This window comes from Oryx dammah, unplaced genomic scaffold, assembly GCF_014754425.2.
Source record: "Oryx dammah isolate SB20612 unplaced genomic scaffold, SCBI_Odam_1.1 HiC_scaffold_19, whole genome shotgun sequence".
NCBI lineage: Eukaryota > Metazoa > Chordata > Mammalia > Artiodactyla > Bovidae > Oryx > Oryx dammah.
In genome coordinates, this window is record NW_024070203.1 from 51,902,191 (window position 1) to 51,928,766 (window position 26,576).

Genomic DNA, 26,576 nt, shown 5'->3' on the forward strand with positions numbered 1-26,576 from the left:
GTTATCAGTTAACTTGAAGAATAAATATTATTCAAATAAGGGAAGGGAAAAAGAAGTAATGAGACTGATAAGCTTATGAGTAGAAGTGGCAAGGCAAGGAAAGAGAGAGTGATAAGGACTTTTACTCTCATAATTAAAAATAGGAACCCTAAAACTTTAGGTTTTAAGCTTTGCCTTTGGAGATGTAATTATTGGGGTTGGTGTAAGAGAAAAGGTGGTTAGCAGAACTCAGGTCAAATGAGAAAAAAAATGAACATGAGAAGTAATTACAGTATCAAAAGGAAGGTCACTTTTAGTGTTAAAGATGGAGAAGCTCTATACAGTCAGCAAAAACAAGACAAGGAGCTGACTGTGGCTCAGATCATGAACTCCTTATTGCCAAATTCAAACTTAAATTGAAGAAAGTAGGGAAAACCACTAGACCATTCAGTTCAGTTCAGTTCAGTCATTCAGTTGTGTCTGACTCTTTGCAACCCCATGAATCGCAGCACGCCAGGCCTCCCTGTCCATCACCAACTCCCGGAGTTCACTCAAACTCATGTCCATCAAGTCGGTGATGCCATCCAGCCATCTCATCCTTTGTCAGGTATGACCTAAATCAAATCCCTTATGATTATACAGTGGAAGTGACAAATAGATTCAAGGGATTAGATCTGATAGACTGGCTGAAGAACTATGGACAGAGGTTCATGACATTGTACAGGAGGCAGTGATCAAGACCAGCCCCGAGGAAAAGAAATGCAAAAAGGAAAAATGGTTGTCTGAGGAGGCCTTACAAATAGCTCAGAAAAGAAGAGAAGCTAAAGTCAAAGGAGAAAAGGAAAGACATACCCATTTGAATGCAGAGTTCCAAAGAATAGCAAGGAGAGATAAGAAAGCCTTCCTCAGTGATCAATGCAAAGAAATAGAGGAAAACAATAGAATGGGAAAGACTAGAGATCTCTTCAAGAAAATTAGAGATACCAAGGGAACATTTCATGCAAAGATAGGCACAATAAAGGACAGAAATGGTCTGGACCTAACAGAAGCAGAAGATATTAAGAAGAGGTGGCAAGAATACACAGAAGAACTGTACAAAAAAGATCTTCACGACCAAGATAATCACGATGGTGTGATCACTCACCTAGAGCCAGACATCCTGGAATGTGAAGTCAAGTGGGCCTTAGAAAGGATCAGTATAAACAAAGCTAGTGGAGGTGATGGAATTCCAGTTGAGCTATTTCAGATCCTGAATGATGATGCTGTGAAAGTGCTGCACTCAATATGCCAGCAAATTTGGAAAACTCAGCAGTGGCCACAGGACTGGAAAAGGTCTGTTTTCATTCCAGTCCTAAAGAAGGCAACCAAAAAATGTTCAAACGACCACACAACTGCACTCATCTCACATGCTAGCGAAGTAATACTCAAGATTCTCCAAGCCAGATTTCAACAGCATGTGAACCATGAACTTCCAGATGTTCAAGCTGGTTTTAGAAAAGGCAGAGGAAACAGAGATCAAATTTCCAACATACACTGAATCATTGAAAAAGCAATAGAGTTCCAGAAAAATATCTACTTTTGCTTTATAGACTATGTCAAAGACTTTGGCAATGTGGGATCACAACAAACTAGAAACTTCTAAAGAGACGGGAATACCAGACCATGTTACCTCCCTCCTAAGAAATGTGTGTGCAGGTCAAGAAACAACAATTAGAACTGGACATGTAACAACAGACTGGTTTCAAATCGGGAAAGGAGTACGTCAAGGCTGTATATTGTCATCCTGCTTATTTAACTTACATGCATAGTACATCGTGTGAAGTGCTGGGCTGGATGAAGCACAAGCTGGAATCAAGATTGCTGGGAGAAATAGTAATAACCTCAGATATGCAGATGATACCACCCTTATGGCAGAAAGCGAAGAGGAACTAAAGAGCCTCTTAATGAAAGTGAAAGAGGAGAGTGAAAAAGTTGGCTTAAAACTCAACATTCAGAAAACTAAGATCATCGCAGCCAGTCCCATCATTTTGTGGTAAATAGACAATGGGTAGACATTGGAAACAGTGACAGTCTTTATTTTGGGGGGGTCCAAAATCACTGTATATGGTGACTGTAGCCATAAAATTAAAAGATGCTTGCTCTTTGGAAGAAAAGCTATGACCAACCTAGGCAGCATATCAAAAAGCAGAGACATTACTTTACCAAAAAGGTCCGTCTAGTCAAAGCTTTGGTTTTTCCAGTCATCAGGTATGGATGTGAGAGTTGGACTATAAAGAAAGCTGAACACCGAAGAATTGATGCTTTTGAACTGTGGTGTTGGAGAAGACTCTTAGAGTCCCTTAGACTCCAAGGAGATCCAACCAGTCAATCCTAAAGGAAATCAGTCCTGAATATTCATTGGAAAGACTGATGCTGAAGCTGAAGCTCCAATACTTTGGCCACCTGATGTGAACAACTGACTCATTGGAAAAGACCCTGGTGCTGGGAAATATTGAAGGCAGGAGGAGAAGGGGACGACAGAGGATGAGATGGTTGGATGGTATCACCAACTTGATGGACATGAGCTTGGAAAAGGCTCTCAGAGTCAGTGATGAACAGGAAATCCTGGTGTGCTGCAGTCCATGGGGTTGCAAGACTTGGGCATGCCTGAGCAACTGAACTGAACTGATGTCATTTTGGTTAAGAGAGCTTTTGTTGTTGTTTACTGGTCCAACTCGTCGTGATCCCACAGGTTATAGCCTGCTAGGCTTCCCTGTCCTTGGCTATCTCCTAGAGTTTGCTCAGATTCATGGACATTGAGTCAGTGATGCTATCTAATCATCTCATCCTCTGCTGCCCTCTTCTCATCTTGCCTTCAATCTTTGTCCCAGAATCAGGGTCTTTCCCAATGAGTCAGCTCTTCTCAGCAGGAGGCTAAAGTAGGAGTTTCAGATTCCTGAATAAAACTGTATGGATTCAAATCATAGCTCCACCATTTGCTTGGGGCATCCTAACACATATAATGGGCGTCAATCAGCCTCAGATACTGTAAAATGTTAGTGGTAGTGATGGTGGTTGTAATATACTATACAATCTGACTGTTCATACTATAATCAATATACTATTCCTCAGAAAATACAGTAATTACTCCTACCTTGTGTTAATAAAAATAATTTGATCCCATTTTCAAATATGTGATCATCACCAAATGGACAGAATAGAGTAAAATACTAGATGAATTGTCAGTGGTATTATTCTTAAATAGTATTAAGTAAGAAAGGTCAGGTGCTGAAGAACACCAATTAGTAATCTAATTAAATAGCCAGGAAAAGAGACAGATCGTGTTAACAGCAGTCAGATTTGTTATTACAGAGCAATTATTAAAGTGAAATATTGAAAGATGCTATGTATCATTACTAAGCTTTAAACATGTCATTTTACACAGGCAGAAAAGTATAGATTAATCAGTCCACTTGATAAGTTAAAAGCTCCTTTATTAAAATATTTATATCATTTGTATAAAGAAGGCAGCACTGTTGAGGATATAAAAAGAATTACATGGCATACTGCACTTGAAAGAAGTGAAAAGTGTTACTTGAACGGTCGTGTCCAACTCTTTGTGACCCTATGGGACTGTAGCCCTCTAGGCTCCTCTGTCCATGGGATTCTCCAGATAAGAATACTGGAGTGGCTAGCTATTCCCTTCTCCAGGGGATCTTCCCGACCCAGGGATCAAACCCGAGACTCCCACATTACAGGCAGATCTTTACCATCTGAGCCACCAGGGAAGCCCCAAGAATACTGGAGTGGGTAGCCATCATTGTATTCCCTTATAAAATTATTTAGACAAGCCATTCTCTTCAGAACAGTCTCCATAATTGTGAGATTAAATAACAGATTTTGGTTTTGACATTTTATACTTTCTGTAAAGGCATCCCAGGTGGCTCAATGATATAAAGAATCCACCTGCCAGTGCAGGAGATGAGTTCAATCCCTGGATCAGGAAGATCTCCTGGAGGAGGAAATGGCAACTATTCCAGTATCCTTGCCTGGAAGATCCCATGGACAGAGGAGTATGATGGGCTGCAATCCCAGGGGCAGCAAAGAGTCAGACGCAACAGCAGCTAAACACATACACACATATTTCCTTAAATCACTATCAAATGAAAAGATTTCTATGTGGCAGCAAAGTGTTTGGTTACAGTTTATATTCAAGGAATGTAATATTTTATGAAATATCAGCGTTTTCATAGGACTAGTGAAAATTTCTTTCTTACCTACCTCCTCCCTTCAACTCCCCCAAATCCTCATACTCTTAGTTTGCTAGATTTCATGAAGATAGGAAAACCTTTACAGACTCCTAAATACTGTGGTAGTGGACATATCCAAAATTTCACAGACATTTTTACCAGGCAGACCTGGGTTTTATTTCAAGCTCTGTCAGTTTCGAACTTGGGGACCTGGAGCAAGTGACCTTAACCTCTTTGAGCCTCTAACTCATGATTTGTAAAATAAAGATTAATCATTGCCTCTTGATTTTCTTGTGAAGGTTCACTTCAGTTCAGTCACTCAGTCGTATCCAACTCTCTGTGAACCCCATGGACTGCAACACACCAGGCCTGCCTGCCCATCACCAACTCCTGGAGTTTATTCAAACTCATGTCCATTGAGTCAGTGATGCCATCCAACCATCTCATCCTCTGTCGTCCCCTTCTCCTCCCACCTTCAATATTTCCTAGCATCAGGGTCTTTTCAAATGAGTTGGCTTTTCACATCACATGGCCAAAGTATTGGAGTTTCAGCTTCAACATCAGTCCTTTCAATGAATATTCAGGAATGATTTCCTTTAGGATTGACTGGTTGGATCTCCCTGCAGTCCAAGGGACTCTCAAGAGTCTTCTCCAACACCACAGTTCAAAAGCATCAAGTCTTCGGTGCTCAGCTTTCTTTATAGTCCAACTCACACATCCATATATGACTACTGGAAAAACCATAGCCTGGACTAGATGGACTTTTGTTGACAAAATAACATCTCTGCTTTTTAATATGTTGTCTAGGTTGGTCATAACTTTTCTCCCAAGGAGTAAGCATCTTTTAATTTCATAGCTGCAGTCACCATCTGCAGTGATTTTGGAGCCCAAAAAAATAGTCTGACACTGTTTCCACTGTTTCTCCATCCTTTTGCTATGAAGTGATGGGACCAGATGCCATGATCTTAGTTTTCTGAATGTTGAGTTTTAAGCCAACTTTTTCACTCTCCTCTTTCACTTTCATCAAGAACAAAGAGGCTCTTTAGTTCTTCACTTTCTGCCATAAGGGTGGTATCATCTGCATATCTGAGGTTATTGATATTTCTCCTGGCAATCTTGATTCCAGCTTGTGCTCCATCCAGCCCAGCATTTCTCATGATGTACTCTGCATAGAAGTTAAATAAGCATGGTGACAATATACAGTCTTGACGTACTCCCTTTCCAATTTGGAACCAGTCTGTTGTTCCATTTCCAGTTCTAACTGTTGCTTCCTGACCTGCATACAGATTTCTCAAGAGGCAGGTGGTCTGGTATTCCCATCTCTGTCAGAATTTTCCACAGTTTATTGTGATCCACACAGTCAAAGGCTTTGGCATAGTCAATAAAACAGAAATAGATGTTTTTTCTGGAACTCGTTTGCTTTTTTGATGATCCAGTAGATGTTGGCAATTTGATCTCTGGTTCCTCTGTCTTTTCTAAATCCAGGTTGAACATGTGGAAGCTCATGGTCACGTACTGTTGAAGCCTGGCTTAGAGAATTTTAAGGATTACTTTGCTAGCGTGTGAGATGAGTACAATTGTGTGGTAGTTTGAGCATTCTTTGGCATTGCCTTTCTTTGGGATTGGAATGAAAACTGACCTTTTCCAGTCCTGTGGCCACTTCTGAGTTTTCCAAATTACTGGCATATTGAGTGCAGCACTTTCACAGCATCATCTTTGAGGATTTGAAGTAGCTCAACTGGAATTCCATCACCTTCACTTGCTTACATGAAGGTTACATAACTGCTTTTACACAAATAGTTTACCACAGTACCTGGCAGAGATGGAAACTTAATAAGTTTGTCATTGTGTTCTTTTTATTATCATAAATCTTTGAAAAGTAGCAATCCTTTGATCAAACTTACTTAGATAGTGTTTGTTGTTGTTCAGTCACACTGATGTCTATTTGAACAAATCTGTTTGATACACTGAAGTGTGTATGTGTGTGCAATGGTAAGATTATTTGATAAAATAGTATTGTTTTTCCCTAGAAAAGAGGCAAAGAAATTATTTTCAGCACAATATTTATATGTATATATGGTGGTGATGGTTTAGTTACCCAGTTGTGTCCGACTCTTTGGGACCCCAAGGACTATAGCCTGCCAGGCTCCCCTATGCATGGGATTTCCCAGGCAGGAATATTTGAGTGGGTTGCCATTTCCTTCTCCATATGTATATATGAGGACTTACTTGTTTTTGGTATATTTGAGAAAGCTTTGAATTTATAGAGTCCTAAGGCTCCTGGGAGGCTTTCATAAAATTCCCATCTTGAGATTCATCTGTTTCAGGATATAGGGTGTAATGTAATATTTTGAATAAAGGTGTCCTAGGTGATGCAAAGAGTCAACTCATTGGAAAAGACCCTAAAGCTGGGAAACACTGGGGGCAGGAGGAGAAGGGGCAACAGAGGATGAGATGGTTGGATGGCATTGTGGACTCAATGGAGGTGAGTTTGAGCAAACTCTGGGATATAGTGAAGGACAGGGCACCCTGGCTTGCTGCAGTCCATGAGGCCACAGAGAGTCAGACATGACTTAGCGACTGAACAACAAGGTGACTTTGATATTCTTCACTCTCTCCTTGATCGAGAATATGTTAAAATGAAATTTCTTAAGGAACTCACAATTTATTGAGTAAACAGACATAGATCACATATTATTGCAATGCATCAGAAGTGCTGAGACATATAAAAGCTAATTGTTACGCAAGCAAAGAGGAAGTGACCCTTGTTTTGGGTTTTGAGGGATGAATGAGAGTTCAACAGAAGAACAAAAAAATATTCAAAAAATAAAATGAACAATATTGAATCAAGGTATAACGAAGCAAGAAGTTGCCAGGAGGAAAAAGTGGGCTTCTTGAATGATCTATTGATTAGACATCAATGCTATGATCTATTTGGAAGTTATTCCTCAATTCTTTTTTCTTAAGACTAACTTAAGATATTACAAGATAATTGTTTTTTTGTTGTTGTTGGTATTATTGTTGGGAATGGGTACTGTGTATTTATTATGATTGTATTGTTTTTAAACAGTTTACCAACAAAGGCCAAAGATCTTGTATGTAGCAGGAGAAACAATTAGTGAATGTAATAATAGTGCTTTGGTGTGCACTTCAATTTTCAAGGTTAATTATTTGTTTAATTAAAACCTTCAGAATCAACCACAGATGCTATTGCCTAGAAATATTAGATAAACTCGAGTCTCTTTTGCAGTGTAAGAATTGTATAACAACTTTTTTATCCTCTCAATAATATATGAGCTTTTTTTACTTTGAAGTCCATATCACATTTTACCTTTATTTGTGTTATTTTCTCTTACAGTTGCTGATTATTTATGTAATTATTTCTGCATTTTACAAATGAGGAAATCAGGGCTTAGAGAGGTTAAGTAATATACTTGAGGGTTCCCTTACCTGGAAAGTTCTAGAACTCTGATTTTTACTCAAGCAATTCTGTTTTCTTGAAAGATAGTTCTTGAGATATTATAAGAGATTAGACTGGAAAGACATGGAATTCCAGGCAGGGAAATTGTTGTGGAGGCTATTGAAATGATCAGGAAAGATACAATGACAGAGAAATAGAGAAACAGACATGAAAGGTACATTGTAAAATGAAATAAATAGCAAGTGTTGAACTGATGTAGAGAAAAAATAATGTGTTGAAGGTGATTCCTGAAGTCTTGTTTATCATAGATTCTCCTACAACAGGGAACTTAGGATTTGGGCATGAATTTAGCCAACCAGGATGTTGTCAACACTTCTGCTCTGGGGCTCAAATAGATCAGAATAAAGATGTGGATTTATTGATGACTTGAACTTATTCTTCAGTTTTCTTCAAGTACTTGTTTTCTGTTTTGGTCTCTCACATCATCTCTCCTATATTCTGTTAGTTGCTCAATTGTGTCCAACTCTTTGCAACCCCAAGGACTGTACCCGGCCAAGCCCCTCTGACCATGGAATTCCTTAGGCAAGAATACTGGAGTGGGTTCCCATGCCCTTTTCCAGGGGATTGTCCAGACTCAGGGATTGAACCCAGATCTCCTGCATTGCAGGCAGATTCTTTCCTATATGAGGTAACAGGGAATTGTATATTGAGGGGTTTTCTTTCTTTCATTTTTTTGATAGAGAAATAAAACTATGCTCCCAGTTTTATGCAATGTACCATTGTCATTATAACATGTAGGCTTGGCCAAATAACCAAATGTGAAAAATCTGAATGAGCCTTTCCTGTTTCCATATTTTATTCTCTATGATTGATTGTGTGTGGCTGATCATGAGAATGAGATCTAGGCTTACTGTTCTTTAGACTCATTTGGCCAGCCACTAGGGTGTAAGGTGTGCCAGCGAATTCTACCTGGTGCTTATCTCTTTGAAAGTCAAGTTTTGGGTTCTGTGGTATTGACTGACACTGCAGAGCTGACCATGGTGTGCTGACTATCTTTCATTCTGATGTCCTCTGCAGAAACTGCCTCTTTGGGAGCCAGGACCTGTGAGGATGATCTTACAGAGCAGCAGTTGAGAGCAACCTCAGGTAATTTGTCTTATTATTGTCTGTCTTAAATGAGTTACGTTTGTTACTCTCATAATCTATGAAATAAACTCTCTGGAACTGCCCTAGCTAGAACTGATCAAATCACACAAAAAATTTAAATCCTGTATAGAGTATATCAATATTATATATAATAAATATATAATAAAAAATTAAATATAGTCAAATTTGGATGCATATGTAAAGGAAATTTTCAGAGAACAAATAACTTCTGCTGGATAATTTCTCACATCTACATTTATACACAGTGAAATTTTTTACTAAATGGGTGGTTTTATACAATATGAAAATCAGTAAGCTGGGTATTCTTTCTCCCCCAAGTCAAACAACCTGGATGCTGGAAGTTAGTTTTGGTAATGAGTTGATTGGATTTTTACAACTGTGTCAACACAATCACTGGCTCCTATGATTTGCATGCTTAAGTGTGTGTTAAAAAATGGAGGCTATGCCTTTTTAGCTGCATTATATTTACATAGTTTAAGAGGAATTTCATCCATGTTGCTATAATACACCTCATTTATTTCTGCTATAAAATGACCCCAGTTTCCAGATTTACACAACTGGAATAATAATGTCAATACAGAACAAAAAATGATTATTAAAAGTCCCTCACATTTATAATGGGGTTTTGAAATATGTTTTAAAATTTCAAGTGAAACTATCCCTCCAATATAAAGTCAGGACTTCCCTCTTTAAAAATTTTTAAAAGTAAAGTTTACCTTCACCTATCCCTATCTCATGCAAAGAGTTGACTCATTAGAAAAGACCCTGATGCTGGGAGGGATTGAGGGCAGGAGGAGAAGGGGACAACAGAGGATGAGATGGCTAGATGGCATCATGGACTCGATGCACGTGAGTTTGGGTGAACTCCGGGAGTTGGTGATGGATACGGAGGCCTGGTGTGCTGCAATTCATGGGGTCACAAAGAGTCGGACATGACTGAGCGACTGAACTGAACTGAACTGAATGCCTATCTCATGAATACTTTTTTTAAATTTATAAATCATTATTTATTTTTCATCTTATGTTACTTTTCCATAGAAAACCAAAGAATATATTTAAAATAAATTAGCATAAACTCAGTTTATCTTCCTCACTTCAAGCCAAAAAAAAAAATTGCATTAATGACTAGGTTGAAAATAATAGGGCAAAAATCAAAACTATGAGAAACATATCAAACTAAAAAGAGATTACTACCTGTCAATATATTTGTTTTATAAACAAAGACATCAAAATTTATATCTTCAACCTCTCTGAGAAGCTTTATATTTAGATACTCCCATGCCTTCTGGATAGTTTCATGGAGATGTTCTACAAAGAAATCAAATATAACAAATTCCAAATTGAGCTCTCCTCTGCAAACCATTTCTTCTCCTCTTTGATCTTAATTGATTATATCATACCATAGTCCTCATTACCCCAAGTAAGAAAACTCAGAATCATCAATTTACTCAAAATTGCCAGGAACTGTTGAGTATAAGTTTTGAATAAGGCTGATTAGTTCTCTCATTTTTAGATGTTTCGTGTGTATGTGCCAAATCACTTCAGCCGTGTCTGACTCTTTGCAAACTTATGGACTTGTAGCCCTCTAGGCTCCTCCGTCCATGAGATTCTCTAGGCAAGAATACTGGAGTGGGTTGCCATTCCCTTCTCCAGGGGATCTTCCCAACCCAGAGATGGAACCCAAGTCTCTTATGTCTCCTGCATTGGCAGACGAGTTCTTTATCACTAGGGCCACCTGGGAAGCCCTTTTAGATGTTATTTCTATACAAATAAATTAGTTATTTTCAGATTTCAACAAATACGATGAAGGAAGTAGAGCAGAGGTTTTCAAAGTGTGGACCCCTTACAGACAGCATCAGCACAATATGGGAACTGGAAAGAATGCAGATTCTTAGGCCCTACCCCAGACTTACTGTATCAGAAGCACTAAAGATGGGGCCCGGCAGTCTAGGGTTTAACATGCCCTCCAGGTGACAGTGATTCCCACTAAGGTCTGAGGCCCCCACCTATGTAACTGGTGAGGTGCTATATTAGAAACAGTGGTCAGAGAAGTTCTCTAAGGAAATGACAGGTAAGTTGAGTACAAAATAATAAGGAGTAAATTAGGGGAAAGACATTACAGACAGAGGGAAGAGGTCGGTCATATACTGTGAAGAGAAAGAAGGGTAGTGTGGAGAGAGAAGAGTGAAGAGGAGAGCAATGTAAGGTGAAGTCATAGAGGTAGACTGAAGCCTGATCAGTATAACCACAGTGGAGAGTTCCTATGTTATTTTAAACAAAATAGGAAGCCATGGTAGGGCTCAAACAGTAGAATGGCTTGATTTTATTAAGGTGTGCTGAATAAATTGTGGGGAAGCAAGAGCAAGTCTTTCCCAGTAATGAGACCATTGCAAGCTACAGGTAAGCAGTTAACAGTACTGGTAATGAAAATGAAAAGAAATACATAGATTTACTGTATATAAGATATCCTGGAATTGGAATTAATAAGACCTGCTGATAGATTCGTGTGCACATAAGAAGGAGAAAGAAGTCATTGATGAGCCTTGCTTTTGGTGAATGGTGGTACCATTCACTGAGATGGTAGAGACTGGGGACAAACAGAGTGCGTTGAAGGGTGATCAAGAGCTCTGATTTGACATATTAAGTTTGATATGCCTTTCAGACATCCAAATGGAGGTGCAAAATTCAAACCAGTGGACCTGGATGAAGTTATCTAGGGATATCGTTCAGTTCAGTCAGTTCAGTCGTGTCTGACTCTTTGCCACCCCATGAATCGCAGCACGCCAGGCCTCCCTGTCCATCACCAACTCCCGGAGTTCACTCAGACTCACATCCATCGAGTCAGTGATGCCATCCAGCCATCTCATCCTCTGTCGTCCCCTTCACCTCCTGCCCCCAATCCGTCCCAGCATCAGAGTCTTTTCCAATGAGTCAACTCTTTGCATGAGGTGGCCAAAGTACTGGAGTTTCAGCTTTAGCATCATTCCTTCCAAAGAAATCCCAAGACTGATCTCCTTCAGAATGGACTGGTTGGATCTCCTTGCAGTCCAAGGGACTCTCAAGAGTCTTCTCCAACACCACAGTTCAAAAGCATCAATTCTTTGGCGCTCACCCTTCTTCACAGTCCAACTCTCACATCCATACATGACCACAGGGAAAAACCATAGCCTTGACTAGATGGACCTTTGTTGGCAAAGTAATGTCTCTGCTTTTGAATATACTATCTAGGTTGGTCATAACTTTTCTTCCAAGGAGTCAGCGTCTTTTAATTTCATGGCTGCAGTCACCATCTGCAGTGATTTTGGAGCCCAAAAAATAAAGTCTGACACTGTTTGCACTGTTTCCCCATCTATTTGCCATGAAGTGATGGGACCGGATGCCATGATCTTCGTTTTCTGAATGTTGAGCTTTAAGCCAACTTTTTCACTCTCCTTTTTTACTTTCATCAAAAAGCTTTTTAGTTCCTCTTCACTTTCTGCCATAAGGGTGGTGTCATCTGCATATCTGAGGTTATTGATATTTCTCCTGGCAATCTTGATTCCAGCTTGTGTTTATTCCAGTCCAGCATTTCTCATGATGTACTCTGCATAGAAGTTAAATAAGGAAGGTGACAATATACAGCCTTGACATACTCCTTTTCCTATTTGAAACCAGTCTGTTGTTCCATGTCCAGTTCTACTGTTGCTTCCTGACCTACATACAGATTTCTCAAGATTCCTCAAATCAAACATTCTTTGTGGATAAGAGAATAGGACTTAGGACCAATGCTGGAGACATTTCAATATTTAGATTTTTAATGGAGGAGTCCCCAGCAAAGGGGAATAAGGAAGAACTTTCAGAGGGGTACGGCATCACAATAGTCTGATGCAATGAAATTCAAAAAAGGGAGTTTTTCAAGGAGAAAGGAGTAGTAACTAACATCTTCAGAGCAAAGTCAAGTAAGATGCAAAGTGGCCATTGGATTTCACAGCATGGAAGTCATCAGGGGCTTTGAGAAGAGCCATAGATGTGGAGTCAGGCCAGCGATGATGGTTGAATAATGAACATGATTGAGTAGACAGAAAAAATTTAAACCAAAACAAAACCACCCAAACCAGACTAAAACCAAACAAATGCTTCTTTTAGGTTTAATTGAACGCGAATAGAGGAAGGCAATAGAGCTAGACTCGTGTTTTTCTTTTCCCAGTTTTGCTTCCTAAATGGAACTCACTGTTCCAGGTAACAAGTTCTGCCTGCCTTCTATAATTCCAGCCCTGGGGTTGGTTCTTCTGGAACACTGACAAGACAATCACTGTTTTCAGTAAATGTGTACCTATTAGGGGAAGTGGGTAATACTGATTTCCACGTGCTAACTTAAGTTGTTTTACACCAATGCATAAGAAAAAGAAAAAAAAAAAAAACTTATCCAGAAACACTAATCTTAGTTCAGCATTCAGGGAAGACTTTTTGGAGAAAGAAGCAATTAAAAGAGAGGGGGGACATATGTAGACCTATGGTTAATTTATGTTGACGCATGACAGAAATCAAACCACTATTGTAAAGCAATCATCAGTCAATTAAAAGTAACTAAATTGGTGGTCAGAAGGTAAAGCATCTGCCTGCAATGCAGGAGACCTGAGCTCAATCCCTGGGTAAGGAAGATCCCCTGGAGAAGAAAATGGCGACCCACTCCAGTACTCTAGCCTGGAAAACTCCATGGATGGAGGAGCCTGGTGGGCTACAGTCCATGGGGTCATAAAGAATTGGACAGGACTGAGCGACTTCACTTTCACTTTCTCTCTAATATAAAAAGAAGCTATTAAGAGTAATAATATAGCTAGCATTTTAAATACTTATTTGGGGTTAAGCTCTGTGCTAATTTTTATACATTATAACAAATCTATGAAGTAAGTAGCATTAGCTCCATTTTTATATATGATAAAAATTATATCTACCAAGCTAAACTTAAAGAAAAGATGGGAGTTAAATACAGTGAAGAAAAGTCATTCTAGAAAAGACAAGAAACAGAACAGTGTTTCTTATAGAAAGGAGGTAGGCATCAATGACTATTGTGTGTTCATGAAATGTGATCTTGGACCAAGAGCATTAACATCATCTGGAACTTGGAGATGTAAATTCTCAGACCTTACTCTACACTACCAGAGTTAGAATTTGTAGGGCTAGAGCCCAGCGATCTGTGATTTAACCAGTCTTCCAGGTGATTCTGGTGCCCTGAAATTTGAGACTTTTCTCAAGTTAAGTGCCAGGTAGGAAGTGAAGAAAGATGAGACTGGAGTGATAGACAGAGACTAGCTATTCTTGCCCTGTTCAGAAGATTGAGCTTTTTCTTTATGTAATGGCAGTCACTGAAAGATGTTGCATAGAGAAGTCAGATTTAAGTAGGTCATACAAAGGATAGATTTTGAGGGAGTAGAGCTGAACAGGGAGACAAAAAAAGGGGCACAAGAAGGAATTCTTGTAAGCCAAGTGTCTAGAATTGATGCTCCATGTGAAAAACTAAAGATGTTTCAGTTGCTATCCTTCGCTTCCTGTTTCAGTTCAGTTCAGCTCAGTCGCTCAGTCGTGTTCGACTCTTTGCGACCCCATGAATTGCAGCACGCCAGGCCTCCCTGTCCATCACCAACTCCCGGAGTTCACTCAAACTCATGTCCATCGAGTCGGTGATGCCATCCAGCCATCGCATCCTCTGTCATCCCCTTTTCCTCCTGCCCCCAATCCCTCCCAGCATCTGAGTCTTTTCCAATGAGTCAACTCTTCACATGAGGTGGCCAAAGTACTGGAGTTTCAGCTTTAGCATCATTCCTTCCAAAGAACACCCAGGGCTGATCTCCTTTAGAATGGACTGGTTGGATCTCCTTGTAGTCCAAGGGACTCTCAGGAGTCTTCTCCAATACCACACCATGGGTTTAAAAAAGTATGTGGTGGTTTCCTTAGAAGACTCAGAGGATTCCCAAACCCAATTGTATAATAAAGCAGTAGGAACAAAACTGACTGGTGTTTAGATCATAGCGATAGCATGAAGCAGATTTGGGGTCTCCTGCATTGCAGGCAGATTCTTTACCAGCTGAGCTACCAGGGAAGCCCTATAACAATGCAAGGGGAAGTTAATTGTACTGTTATAAGACTATAATATTATTTTGTCTTCTTATTATTTTGAAATGTTTTATCATTTATTTGAAAATCAGGAAGTTCTATTGGACCTAATGCACATTTGAATTATATCATAAAATTTAACATATGAATACTCTGTTTTCCATGAGGTAAAATAATTGAAATATACACAGTGTGAATATAACTATTTTATGAAATGCTATACTTTCATTATTATTACATATAATATATTGAAGAAATTTATTGATGAAAATGAAAACTGCTTTAGCATCTTTATTTTGTAATTTTCTGTAATTTTCCTCAGTTCTAAGACATCGCTTTAATATTTTCATGCTGTATACTTTTTTCCTTTTTTCATAAAATTCTCTTCCTTTTTTCATAAAATGTAAGCATCTTACATTTTACAGCATTTTACAGTTGAGGAAATGTGGTACTTGAAAATGAGAATGTAGCCAACTCTTGCCCTTCACCCCAAATCCAACCTACAAGGTTTTCTAGGGGAAAGTGGTTTCTCCACCCTAATACTCTTGCCTGTAAAGCTTATTTATAAAACGAATGTTAAATTTATTTCGAAAACTCTCCTGAAAAACGAAAGTGACCTTTTTCTCCTGACTTGGAGGAAACTTTATGGCGTACAAAAGTTACTCTTTGATTCTTTTTTGCCTGATTAAAAATTCGCCAAGTTCTATGGCTCCAAAGAGCCCTACCTGTAATAAACAGCTTTCGCCTTGGAAACCACAAAACAGGTCTGAATTGCTGGAGCATTAGAGCTAATTGCCTGCCTACTTCAAAGGAAGAACCAGAAAAGGCGGAGGGGGGCCCGAAGTCACAGAAGCCGAGGGAGTGCGGGCAAATCCACCCTGGAGGTTATGAGCTGTGGCTTGGAGGAGCCGAGCAAAGTTATGGCCTCAGAACTGCTGTTTGCGATTAAGTTGATGGGGAGCGTCTATCCCACAATCTTTCCCTGCTGCTGACACAGAGTCTTTGTTCACATTCAGATTTCTCAAACTGTTGCTAGGGTCAGGCTGGGGTCAGACACCACCGTGATGTATAGAAGAACTTGTCTGGGAATTTCTCTCACACTTAAGACACATACCAGAGGATCCTGCAGAAACCGTCTGATGAGACGCAGACCGTACTGGAGTTTCTCTTTTCGTACCTTCATAATTTTCGTTTTCTTCTCCTGACGCGCAATGTTTTATGAACAGGAGTGGCGCTAGCCCTTTCCATTTTATGTCCCCTCAAGATAAGGACGCTCAGTAGCACTCTGATGCTTCGTTTTCCAGCCTGGGGGGGAAAGGTCTAGTAAATCTGCTCCCAGTAGTCTCGCACTCCTTCCCTGGGACGAGTTTGAGAAGGAATTGCCACGGGCTGTCGCATAGGTCGCAGGCCTGACACTGGATAGTCGAGTCACGTGTGTGGACTTGGGAGGGGAGAGGGGCGAACACCACCTAATCCAGTTATGATTTCAGCCTCCCTAACGGAGCCAGGCCACGGTCCCCACCCAGCCTGGCCCCCTGCTGGAAGGGGGAGGCCTGGGTTTGGTCACCTCTTATCACTGAAGGGTGAAAGCAGGCTAGGGCCAGGAGAAGGGTCGATTCATCTTCAAGTACAATTTTCACGTGTATTTGCCTGAAAGGGAAGTTACCCCCGAACCCTCCAATGACTGACCTCTCCCTGAAGACCACCCCTGCATTTTGTCGCAACACGAAAGTGTATCAGTAGATTTGCATGGTGCCTTTGAGGACTTCCAGTTGAAACAAACTCTGATTTCACATGTTTTAAAAATCCTTGTTATCAAACTTGGAGTCTTTCTTTGGAGTTTCTGCCACTGAGCCCAGAAGCAACCCCCATCCTGTTGTCTTCTGGTCTCATAGTGGCAGAGCATGGCTGGCAAGTGAAACACTAAATAGCAATTTTTTTTTTCTTTTTGGTGCTCAGCTGCTACATATGACAGTGGATATTTCATTCTGCTGTCAGAACATTATTAAAAAAACATGGGGTGTGGAGAGGGCCACGATTTCCCCTTTCAATCACTATAGCATTTGCAATGAAAATTTTATGCAGTGTGTAATTTTCAGTTAATGCTTTACACTTAAAATGTCCAGAGTCGCGTTTTGTATGGTTCTTGAAGGGTTAATTGTATCATGTTCTCTGCATAAAAGCTCTGCTTATCAAAAGCAAATAGAAGAGTGTATGCAAATGGATGTCAATGACCTTTTGCCTTTCCAGGGTTAATTTATATGGTCATTAAAGATTTTATGAAATTGAGGAGCCTGGTGCTTCAAATCCCATTTTACCTTCTTCTCCTAATTTATGTAATTCCTACCTGAACAGGGGAATAGGATTTTTATTTTTTGTGCCGCAATGAAAACAGCACGCCATGCTGTGGGGAGTTGCAAGTCTGGTTATCTGGCATTACTCAGATTGCTAAAAATTCATTAAAATGTGACATCAGCACAGTGAGAGACAAATGATCGCAGGATGAAAGAGAACAGTGGGCCTTTCACGGATTAGTGCTACACCGACCCAGCATAGAGGCTAACTGCATAAACAGATTAATCCACCAGCAGCGGCGTAGCTAAGATTTACAGAATAATTAAATAGGGTTGAGTTACTATGAGGATTTCCATGTAATCTAGCTGGTGTGAAACCCGTGAATGAGGTGTGGGGTGATGTGGTTGTCATAGAAGAAGTATACCTTCTTCTGTCCTACACTCCATAGAGCTCCCCCTATAGAAAAAAAAAAAAAAATCCCAGGATAACTGAAGTTTTGTGATCTTACTCTGACAAATTCCAAAGGATTCCTCTGAGGTCTAAGGACTGAAAGTTGAGAGTAACACCTGTCTTATATTTAACCCATCATTATCACATTATATTATGAAGACATTTTTCTGAGAATTTGCTTCATTCTGCTGTTTATCCAAGTCCGTGGAGAAGCGGCTTCATGTAGTTTCGAAGGCTCTACTATTGAAATTACAAAATCGCCTCGCATTCATTTTTAAATCTTTTCTAGCTCAAATCGCATTTCTTTGAGACTTCTTTTAATTTAGTACGGGCACATTTTCTCAGTGGAAATAAAAGAAGTGGCTTGAGATAAAAAACAAACCCTGCATTGGTAGAGCCAGCAGGTTCTAATAGTGACTTTTGAATAAATTCATGTTCTTTTTTGAGAAGGAATGTCTGCAAATGATTCCTAAGTAACAAAGTTTTTAAATGGTCACGTCGTTTATTTTCGGGTGTGTGTTTCTGGGGTTTTCCATCCTACTGACTGGTGTGTGTTTCTTAGCAGAAGAACAGAGTGAGGAGACAGAAGGAGCCATTAAACCTATAGCCGGGGCTGACGAGGATGAGAAAGACACAAGTGAGAGAGACAATAGTGAAGGCAAAAACTCTAATAAAGACTCTGGTAAGATGCTAGCATCTTTCACCTTTCCCTCCCTGACCCATCCCAGCGATCAACCCTTCCTTTGCTGACCCACCCCCAGCTTATTAAAAGCCTTTATTCATTTTAAACTGTCTGAACGTTCCCACTACTACTCACTGCATGTGCATTTTGCATGTGATTTCTATCAGTAGCCTCCCATTGACCTATTTTTAATCATAACCATCTGACAGAATAGATGTGGATAAGTTGAAGAATATTGCAGGACGACCAGCGAGATTATTTTTTAATCAAATCAGTTTGTGTGCTTGTAATTTTTTAAGCGCCTTTCATTAATCTTAGCTATACTTGTGATTCCTCTGATGGCATATTAATTTTTCATAAGCATGGGATTAGATATCACTTGAATTTTTTCATTCAATCATATCACCCCCCTCCCTCCCTAAACCACGTAACCCTAAAAATAAATGTTATTTTTCCTTGCTTTCTGTTTTTTTTTTTTTTTTTTTTACAACTTACACTCAGGAATTTGCCCTTTTTAAGGGCATCTATTTGAGGCATTTCAAACAAAATCCAGTGAAAAAGTTTACAGATGATTCAGCCTAAGAAGAGGAAATATCATTGAGAAGGGATTAGGTGCTGGGTAATTTTGATCTTCTAGAATAGACAAATCCCAGTAATGAAAGCTACTGTCTTTGAAAACAAACCTTCGTGTCATGACATTTACTTGTGCACAAACAAACCCTAGGCCAGCATCTGGTGTGGATACCTAAGGCTTTTTCTGTGTTTGATTTGGCAAATATATGACTTCATCCATGCTTTGTATGTATGAGATGGAAATCTATGGTTGCAATGAATATTACATTGGCTACTTTTGCTGCACGCTATACCTAGTTTTATTATGTTGGACTCATTGAAGCAGAAGAAGTGCTGAAACGGGTTCAAGCCTATTAGTTTCAGGTAGTCATCTATCTTTTCCTGGAATTCCAGTGACAGCCGCATCTAAAGAAGCTTGTTTTTGCTATGAAGACATTGAGTTGTGCAAAAAATACCATTTTCACGTGCAAGTTTATTTAAATCTGAATTATCCTGCATTTGTAATTCAGTCTTTGCAAATCTAAATTTGCCATTCCCTTTGCAAATTATTTGAAGAGCCTCTCTGCTACCCACCCCATACCCTTCCATGCTGAATTTTTCTCCAGAATCCAGTGAAAAGGTACCATTTAAATTTGCATCTAGCATATAGTGGCTAGCATATGATTCTAATTTGATTTTAACAAAGAGGATCTAAGGTTGGTTTTGAGCCTAAAGAATGTACAAAAAAAAAAAAAAAATCCCCTAGCTGTATAATAATACAGCTCCTGGGGTTACTGACAAGGTATTTGAAATACCTTGTGATCAGATAAGGTCAAGGGCAGTGCCATCTAAACTTCATTTGAAAAGAATTGGAAATAGCAAGGGAGTCAGCTTAGGTCTAGGAGGATCTCATGAAAGCTAGCTGCTTGACTACTTCAGGAAGGCCATGATTCTCCCTGCCTTCAGTAATGATTTTCTCAGTTTCACCAAAAGAGACTGCAGGGTATGTTCCACCCCCTAACCCAACACATTCAGAAGAATGTGTCAAACACACAGCCCATTGGTGCTTGTTGAGTATTCACGTAATGCTTAGGAATGTGACATTGTGCTTGGTTTTCAGTAACTAATACCTTGTAAAGAATGAGTTGTGGGAATCTCTTGAAAATGGCTCCAATCTCATCAATGAGTAAAGAGTCTTGCTTGGAACATACCACAGATACAAGGGCTCTATCTCCATCAGCTTGGTTTACTGGGCTATATAAATAATGGTCTCAGTCACTCCCTAATGGCCTGATGAGTTATTATGCTTTCTTGGACATCTCATTGTACCATCTCATCAGGACTCAGGCATGTGAGAAGATACAGACCATTAGATAATGATAGTTTTCTAAGACACATTTTTAGCCCTATAGAAATGCCTCTCCAACTACATCTATAGGGATAAAAATGTACTTTACCCAACTCAAAGGAATTACTGAAATGCGAATGTTTAGCTTTGAAATGTCCCAAACATTGACAGTTCTTACTGTTGACAATTCACATGAACATTTTTAACCCCCTTGGTACATTTTTATTTATTTATTATTTTTAATTGGAGGATAACTGCTTTACAATGTTGTGTTGGTTTCTGCCATAGATCAACATGAATCAGCCATAGGCATACATATATGAGAAACCCACAACAAACATTATTCTCAATGGTGAAAAACACAAAGCATTTCCTCTAAAATCAGGAACAAGACAGGGGTGCCCACTCTCACCTGAACTTTTAACAAAAGTTTTCTGCTTTCTACTTTGAATCTGATCAGGTGAAAAAATTATTACATGGATTTTTTTTCTTTTAAGTATTTCTAATGATTATCCATTTATGTGTATATTGGTTTTCTTCCTGATGTCAATTATAAATGTCAAAAATCCTGGCAAATTTATACATTAATCACTATCTGAATGTGCTAGATTGGAAAACAGTGTGACCTCACTTTAACACAGAATTTTTTAGACAGGAAGGAATTAACACATGTTAGGAAGAAGGTGTTTGTATAAGCTGTTGTACTTTGTTGCTGACATTAATCTCTAGGATGGGAGCTTTCAAAATGAGACTTGGCAATATGCAAGTTATATTTGTTGAATATTCATTCATAATAGAAAAGCCTCCTAATGCCTCATTTATATTGTCATTTAAATCTAGTGCCACTTTAGATTAATTATAATCCAAATTATAGCTCTGTGCACTACAAGAATTAATATAGAGTTTATCCAGATTAATACATTTGCATTGAAAATGTAATATGTCTCTGCCATGGCTAAGGGGACCGCTTTTTAATAAGGGAGTAAACATGAGGAAAGATGGAAATTAACCTTCATTACTGCAATTAAAATTATCCTTTCATTCTAGTCTCATTAGAAAGAATACTGTACCAGTCATTATAATTTAGGCTTATTTGGAGTTGAATAACATCTAGTGTTATATCCAAGTTTTACAGTATTCAAACTTTATAAATACATTGATTCATAAGTAATAACCCAGGATTTTGCTGTATTTTTTTTTAAGATTTGCTTTGAATACATATATGTTATTGGATTTTCCTTAGTTGTTATGAACATAAACCATTTTACAACCTTCTGTATTTTAGGGATTGAAAATTTATTAAGTAGGTGGCATCTGAACTGAAATGAATTATGTCATTTTTATATTAGCAATCTCATGCAAATTAAATAACCCCATAACTGACAGATAATCATCTACTCATCTATTTGGCAGTATTTATTTGAAATTAGACTTCATTTTTTTTAGTTAAAAGTACATTAAAATGACATTGTTTTTTGAAGATACTGTGATGGCCTTAATAACACAAAATGAATTATGATCTCATTTCAAAATTTTGGTAACAAAACAGTGTTCATTTCAAGTAAAGTTGAAGACATAAACTATGAGTAGTCAGAAAACTTAAAACCTTCCTAAAAGTAATTAGCATTTATTTAATATATTTCTAGAATAAAACAATTCAGAGAAAGACTCCAGATTTGATTTCCTATAATTCACCAGGGAGGCAGTAAATACCTAAGGTGGTACCCCTTTTTGTAGAAAAGGCATACATGCATAAAGTATAAGGTCCCTCATTTTTGCAAATAATCATGATGACCTGTTTTAGCTTCAAGAGTCTGTTTTTGTCATATACTCTTGCATCTTAACATTCTCTGCTGCTGCTGCTTATCAGTAGCATGTATTTCTGAGGTGCCTAGCTAGAGTTTGAGGGTCTAGATTTTATAACTTCTTCTCAATTTAAAATAAAATGGTCTTTAGGGAGCCCCTAGCTTACATTAAGATCATGGTTTAATTAACTTAATTAGCCAAAAAATATTGAAGCTGACATATATATAGGGTAGAATACTATATCCAGCAGTTACCACAGTGGTTATGAAATAGTGACCATAAAACTTAACTCTTTTCTTGAGGCAGCATAAATGTCCCTAAATTCAAAAGCAATTATATTCTTGATAATATGAATATACATTAAAATAATATGGATTAATTATATCAAATACTTACACCAATGTACAGTCTTAGTAAAATGTTTTAAGCCTTGAAATCAGTTTTTTGATCCTTTATAGTACTAACATTAGAAGATATATGCTTATAAAAATAAGCTGTAATCCATAGCTATACATTTAATAGATTTAGAAGTTTCCAGAAAGTTTATTCTTTCTGATATTCCTAAAGCCTGCAAGCAACAAGAATTATGGAAATTCTCTTTTACCTTCTGTGTGACAGTCTTTGATAGCATATGGAATTGGACCAACCTATTACTGATCATGTCAGATTCTACCATGTACACAAAAGAATGATAAGGGAATATGACATAGTATTATTCTCTTAAGGAAGCATATTCTCCCTCATTATTAGGGAATTTTAAAACAAAAATTTTCCAGTCTCACAGGAAAAAAGCAACTGATAGACACTCACTGATTTAAATGACAATCATTTTATACAACTTGATCTATCACCTTAAGCAGTCAGTTTTATTTGCCAACCTTATATATCACATTGTTTTCTTGTATTTGTTTTTAATACTTTTAAAACAATAGCACAAAATAGATTCTGCTTTGAGAATTTTCCTTTTAGAAGAAAAAAATTTTGATACCTGGATTAATTATAAAATAAACATTCTTGGTTTTGAGATATCTTTGGATATTAAATACTTGGATATTGTTTAATCAGTGTGATAAAATTCTTTATCTCTGATTTAAATCATTCAAATGTAACTATAGTAAATTATATTTTCAAATATCTAGAAAGAATCTAAGTTTCTCTAATATATCTGTATATGTAAGACAAATGTACCAATTCAAATAAAATCTAGTGTTTGTATATCTATCAGTAGAAATAAGTCTCAGTGCAATTTGTATGAAATTGTAGCACTAATTCTATACCTTTCACAGACCTCAATGGAATAACATTATTGTCATTATGTCTTTTAAATTCTATTTTAATTTTGGTCTCCTTAGAGTCAGACTTACTTTCAAATTTCTTTCAGAATTCAAAATTCCTAAAATTATTTATATGGTATAAAACATGCATCTCCATCCAGGAGAGAAAAAGAATCTATTTTGGGGTTCATTTTTATGTTGTTTTCATAACATCCGTGACCTTATTTTTAAATTAAAACTGGGTTATTTTGCAATAAAGTGTAATTTGTTCATTTATATGAACCGTATGTGGATTGGGGAAAAAAAAATCAAGATAAATCTTCATGCACAGCATACAATCAGATTACGCCTAGACTCTATATTTACGCGGGGTCTGATAGCAATCAATGGTTTAGCTTCATTGCATTTCAAGATGTATTTGCACCCAGTTGTCCAGTGATAGTGTCCTCACCCTGGAAATAATTTAGTTGCAAATTGACTGGAAGATGGTGAAAATTGAAAGTTAAAATTAGAAATACTCATAATAAACAGCAGAAAAAAGGTCAGATGATGCCGTGCTATGATGAGATTGGAATGGCTGGTAAATGAGGTTTTGTGTTTGTCGTGAGATGTATGTGACATGCCTACCCAATGTCGCTGTAATATCCAGCCTCACAGAGGAGATTATCGGGAAAATTGATGCTGGAAAGAATTTTCTGTTAGATTGGGAAATTAGAATCACACTCTATCTTTTGATGTGTGTGAGGCTTCTATACATTACACTGCTCATCTTGGCAAAATTTTAAACCATCTTTAACACCGAATATTCTGATTAACCTCATAAAACAACTGTCTTCTTGATTTGGACTACAATGTCATATGCACAGCCAACTGCTGAAACATCTAAAGCCAAGGATAAATCACAAAAAAGCAGTGGTGAATACATAATGTATAATTTTAAAATCCTATATTCACCACATAAAAGCATTGGTTTCATTTGTGAATTATAACTGGTCAGCCCTTCTCAGAATTTTGAAGTGTTTTTAGTGTCCCAGAATTTTAGAAAAAAAAAAAAGGTAATGAAACAGTTCCAAAAATAATTATTTTCTAAGTTAGCATTTGTGAATGGGAATAGATTTGCTTTAATGTGATAAAGGTATATTGAGACAGCAGAGGGCATGTGTCATTGATGAATCTTTCATGGTCACTGAGGGTTATCTAAACACGAGACAGAAGTACATTTTAAAATACATTTATAAAGTCCACTTGGTCAGTGGACAAAAAGAAGTGTGTTTTTGCCTTCTGAGATTAGCATCATTTACAAGTGCTTGCCCCTCCTTTTAGTGATTCAGTGGACTTAGAGCTATGCGAAAGACATCATTTTTCTGATTTTGATATTGTCAGTCTTTTAAGACTGAGATGTTCTATTCTCTTTTGGGGAATCAGGAGTAATCACACCAGAAAAGGAGCTAAAAGTCAGTGTGGCAGGGGGAACCCAGCCACTTCTGCTGGCAAAAGAAGAGGATGTGTCAACAAAAAGATCAAAGCCTACAGAGGACAATAAATTCTGTCACGAGCAGGTACACATGGTTTGTTTTTTGTTTTTTTCTCCCTTTGCTGTGTAAACATGTATATATATTTAATTGTTGCCTTGATCATTTTAGAGCCCCCAGACCCTTCCATGCTGTTGAAATGTATGTAGACACTGTAATTGGCAAGGTGATTAACTCTTGGTCTGACTTCAAATGCTCCAAAGGCATCAACATCCGTTAACTAATAGGAGTCATGTTTATTCAATATTTTCCAGTTCTATCAGTGTCCTTATTGTAACTACAATAGTAGGGACCAAAGTCGTATCCAGATGCACGTCCTGTCACAGCACTCAGTGCAGCCGGTCATCTGCTGTCCCCTCTGCCAGGACGTCCTTAGCAACAAGATGCACCTCCAGCTTCATCTGACGCATTTGCACAGTGTGTCTCCGGATTGTGTGGAGAAGCTGCTTATGACAGTAAGGGTACCAAGTGGTGATGCATGTGTGCCATAATCTCTGTGAAGGTATCAACATAAAATCTGTCATTATTGTGTGACAGAAATGTATTTCTTCTGGGTGGCGACAAGCTCTTGTTGACCGTGTTGTAGAAATCACAAGTAAAGTCCCGTTTGTTTCTCCTGTGCCTTGGGAATAAACCCCAAATGTGATACAAGAATAGCTGATTCAACAACACAAAATTTGCAGCCTTATTCTCATACCTATCAGTCAGTCAATCAGTTCAGTCACTCAGTCGTGTCCGACTCTTTCCAACTCCATGAATCACAGCACGCCAGGCCTCCCTGTCCATCACCAGCTCCCAGAGTTCACTCAGACTCACGTCCATCGAGTTGGTGATGCCATCCAGCCATCTCATCCTCTGTCGTCCCCTTCTCTTCCTGCCCCCAATCGCTCTCAGCATCTGAGTCTTTTCCAATAAGTCAACTCTTCGCATGAGGTAGCCAAAGTACTGGAGTTTCAGCTTTAGCATCATTCCTTCCAAAGAACACCCAGGGCTGATCTCCTTTAGAATGGACTGGTTAGATCTCCTTGCAGTCCAAGGGACTCTCAAGAGTCTTCTCCAACACCACAGTTCAAAAGCATCAATTCTTTGGTGCTCAGCTTTCCTCACAGTCCAACTCTCACATCCATACATGACCACTGGAGAAACCATAGCCTTGGCTAGATGGACCTTTGTTGGCAAAGTAATGTCTCTGCTTTTGAATATACCTATAATGTTAATCAAATGATTCCTGTGGGCACTAGGAGTTTCATCTTTGCTTGGCTATCATTTCTGGGCTACAGAAACCTTCAAGCTTATTTTTTTAAAAAAGAAAAGTAAAGAATACAGCATTGCCACAGCACTGATCTGAAATTTGAAAGGAGAGCATTGACCTCTAAGAGTCACAGAATGTCCCTGCTTTGGTTAGAAAATATAACTGGGGTACACAACTGTCTGGGGTAAAGTGTGATGGAGTCCATGATGTCTGGGGTACCTTTGTCATGAACCCCTTTGGTTTTCACAGGTGCCGGTCCCTGATGTGATGATGCCCAACAGCTTGCTACTGCCAGCAGCTGCCTCTGAGAAGTCAGAGCGGGACACACCTGTAGTCATCACAGCTGAGGGGGCTGGGAAATATTCAGGTATGCCAGCCTGTGACCAGGATCTGTGCCAGACACACTCTGAGCCTTCTATTCATGATGCTGATCTAGCATTATTACGGTAAAAGATTTTATATTTTTGAGATGCACAAAGGAAAAAAAAAACACACA

At 38.5% G+C, this 26,576-nt stretch overlaps 1 protein-coding gene across 2 annotated transcripts in view; it reads left to right on the top strand.

The window, feature by feature from the left end:
- The window catches only part of ZFHX4 (zinc finger homeobox 4), a 211,665-nt gene that overhangs the window by 165,826 nt on the left and 19,263 nt on the right, over positions 1-26,576 (top strand). The window contains exons 5-9 of one of the 2 annotated variants that reach the window (XM_040261818.1): positions 8,707-8,775; positions 18,197-18,316; positions 24,722-24,855; positions 25,083-25,283; positions 26,330-26,447. In XM_040261818.1, the coding sequence (XP_040117752.1) occupies positions 8,707-8,775; positions 18,197-18,316; positions 24,722-24,855; positions 25,083-25,283; positions 26,330-26,447 (642 nt within the window). The remainder of the gene's footprint in view (positions 1-8,706; positions 8,776-18,196; positions 18,317-24,721; positions 24,856-25,082; positions 25,284-26,329; positions 26,448-26,576) is intronic. The other variant, XM_040261819.1, reaches the window with a different exon arrangement.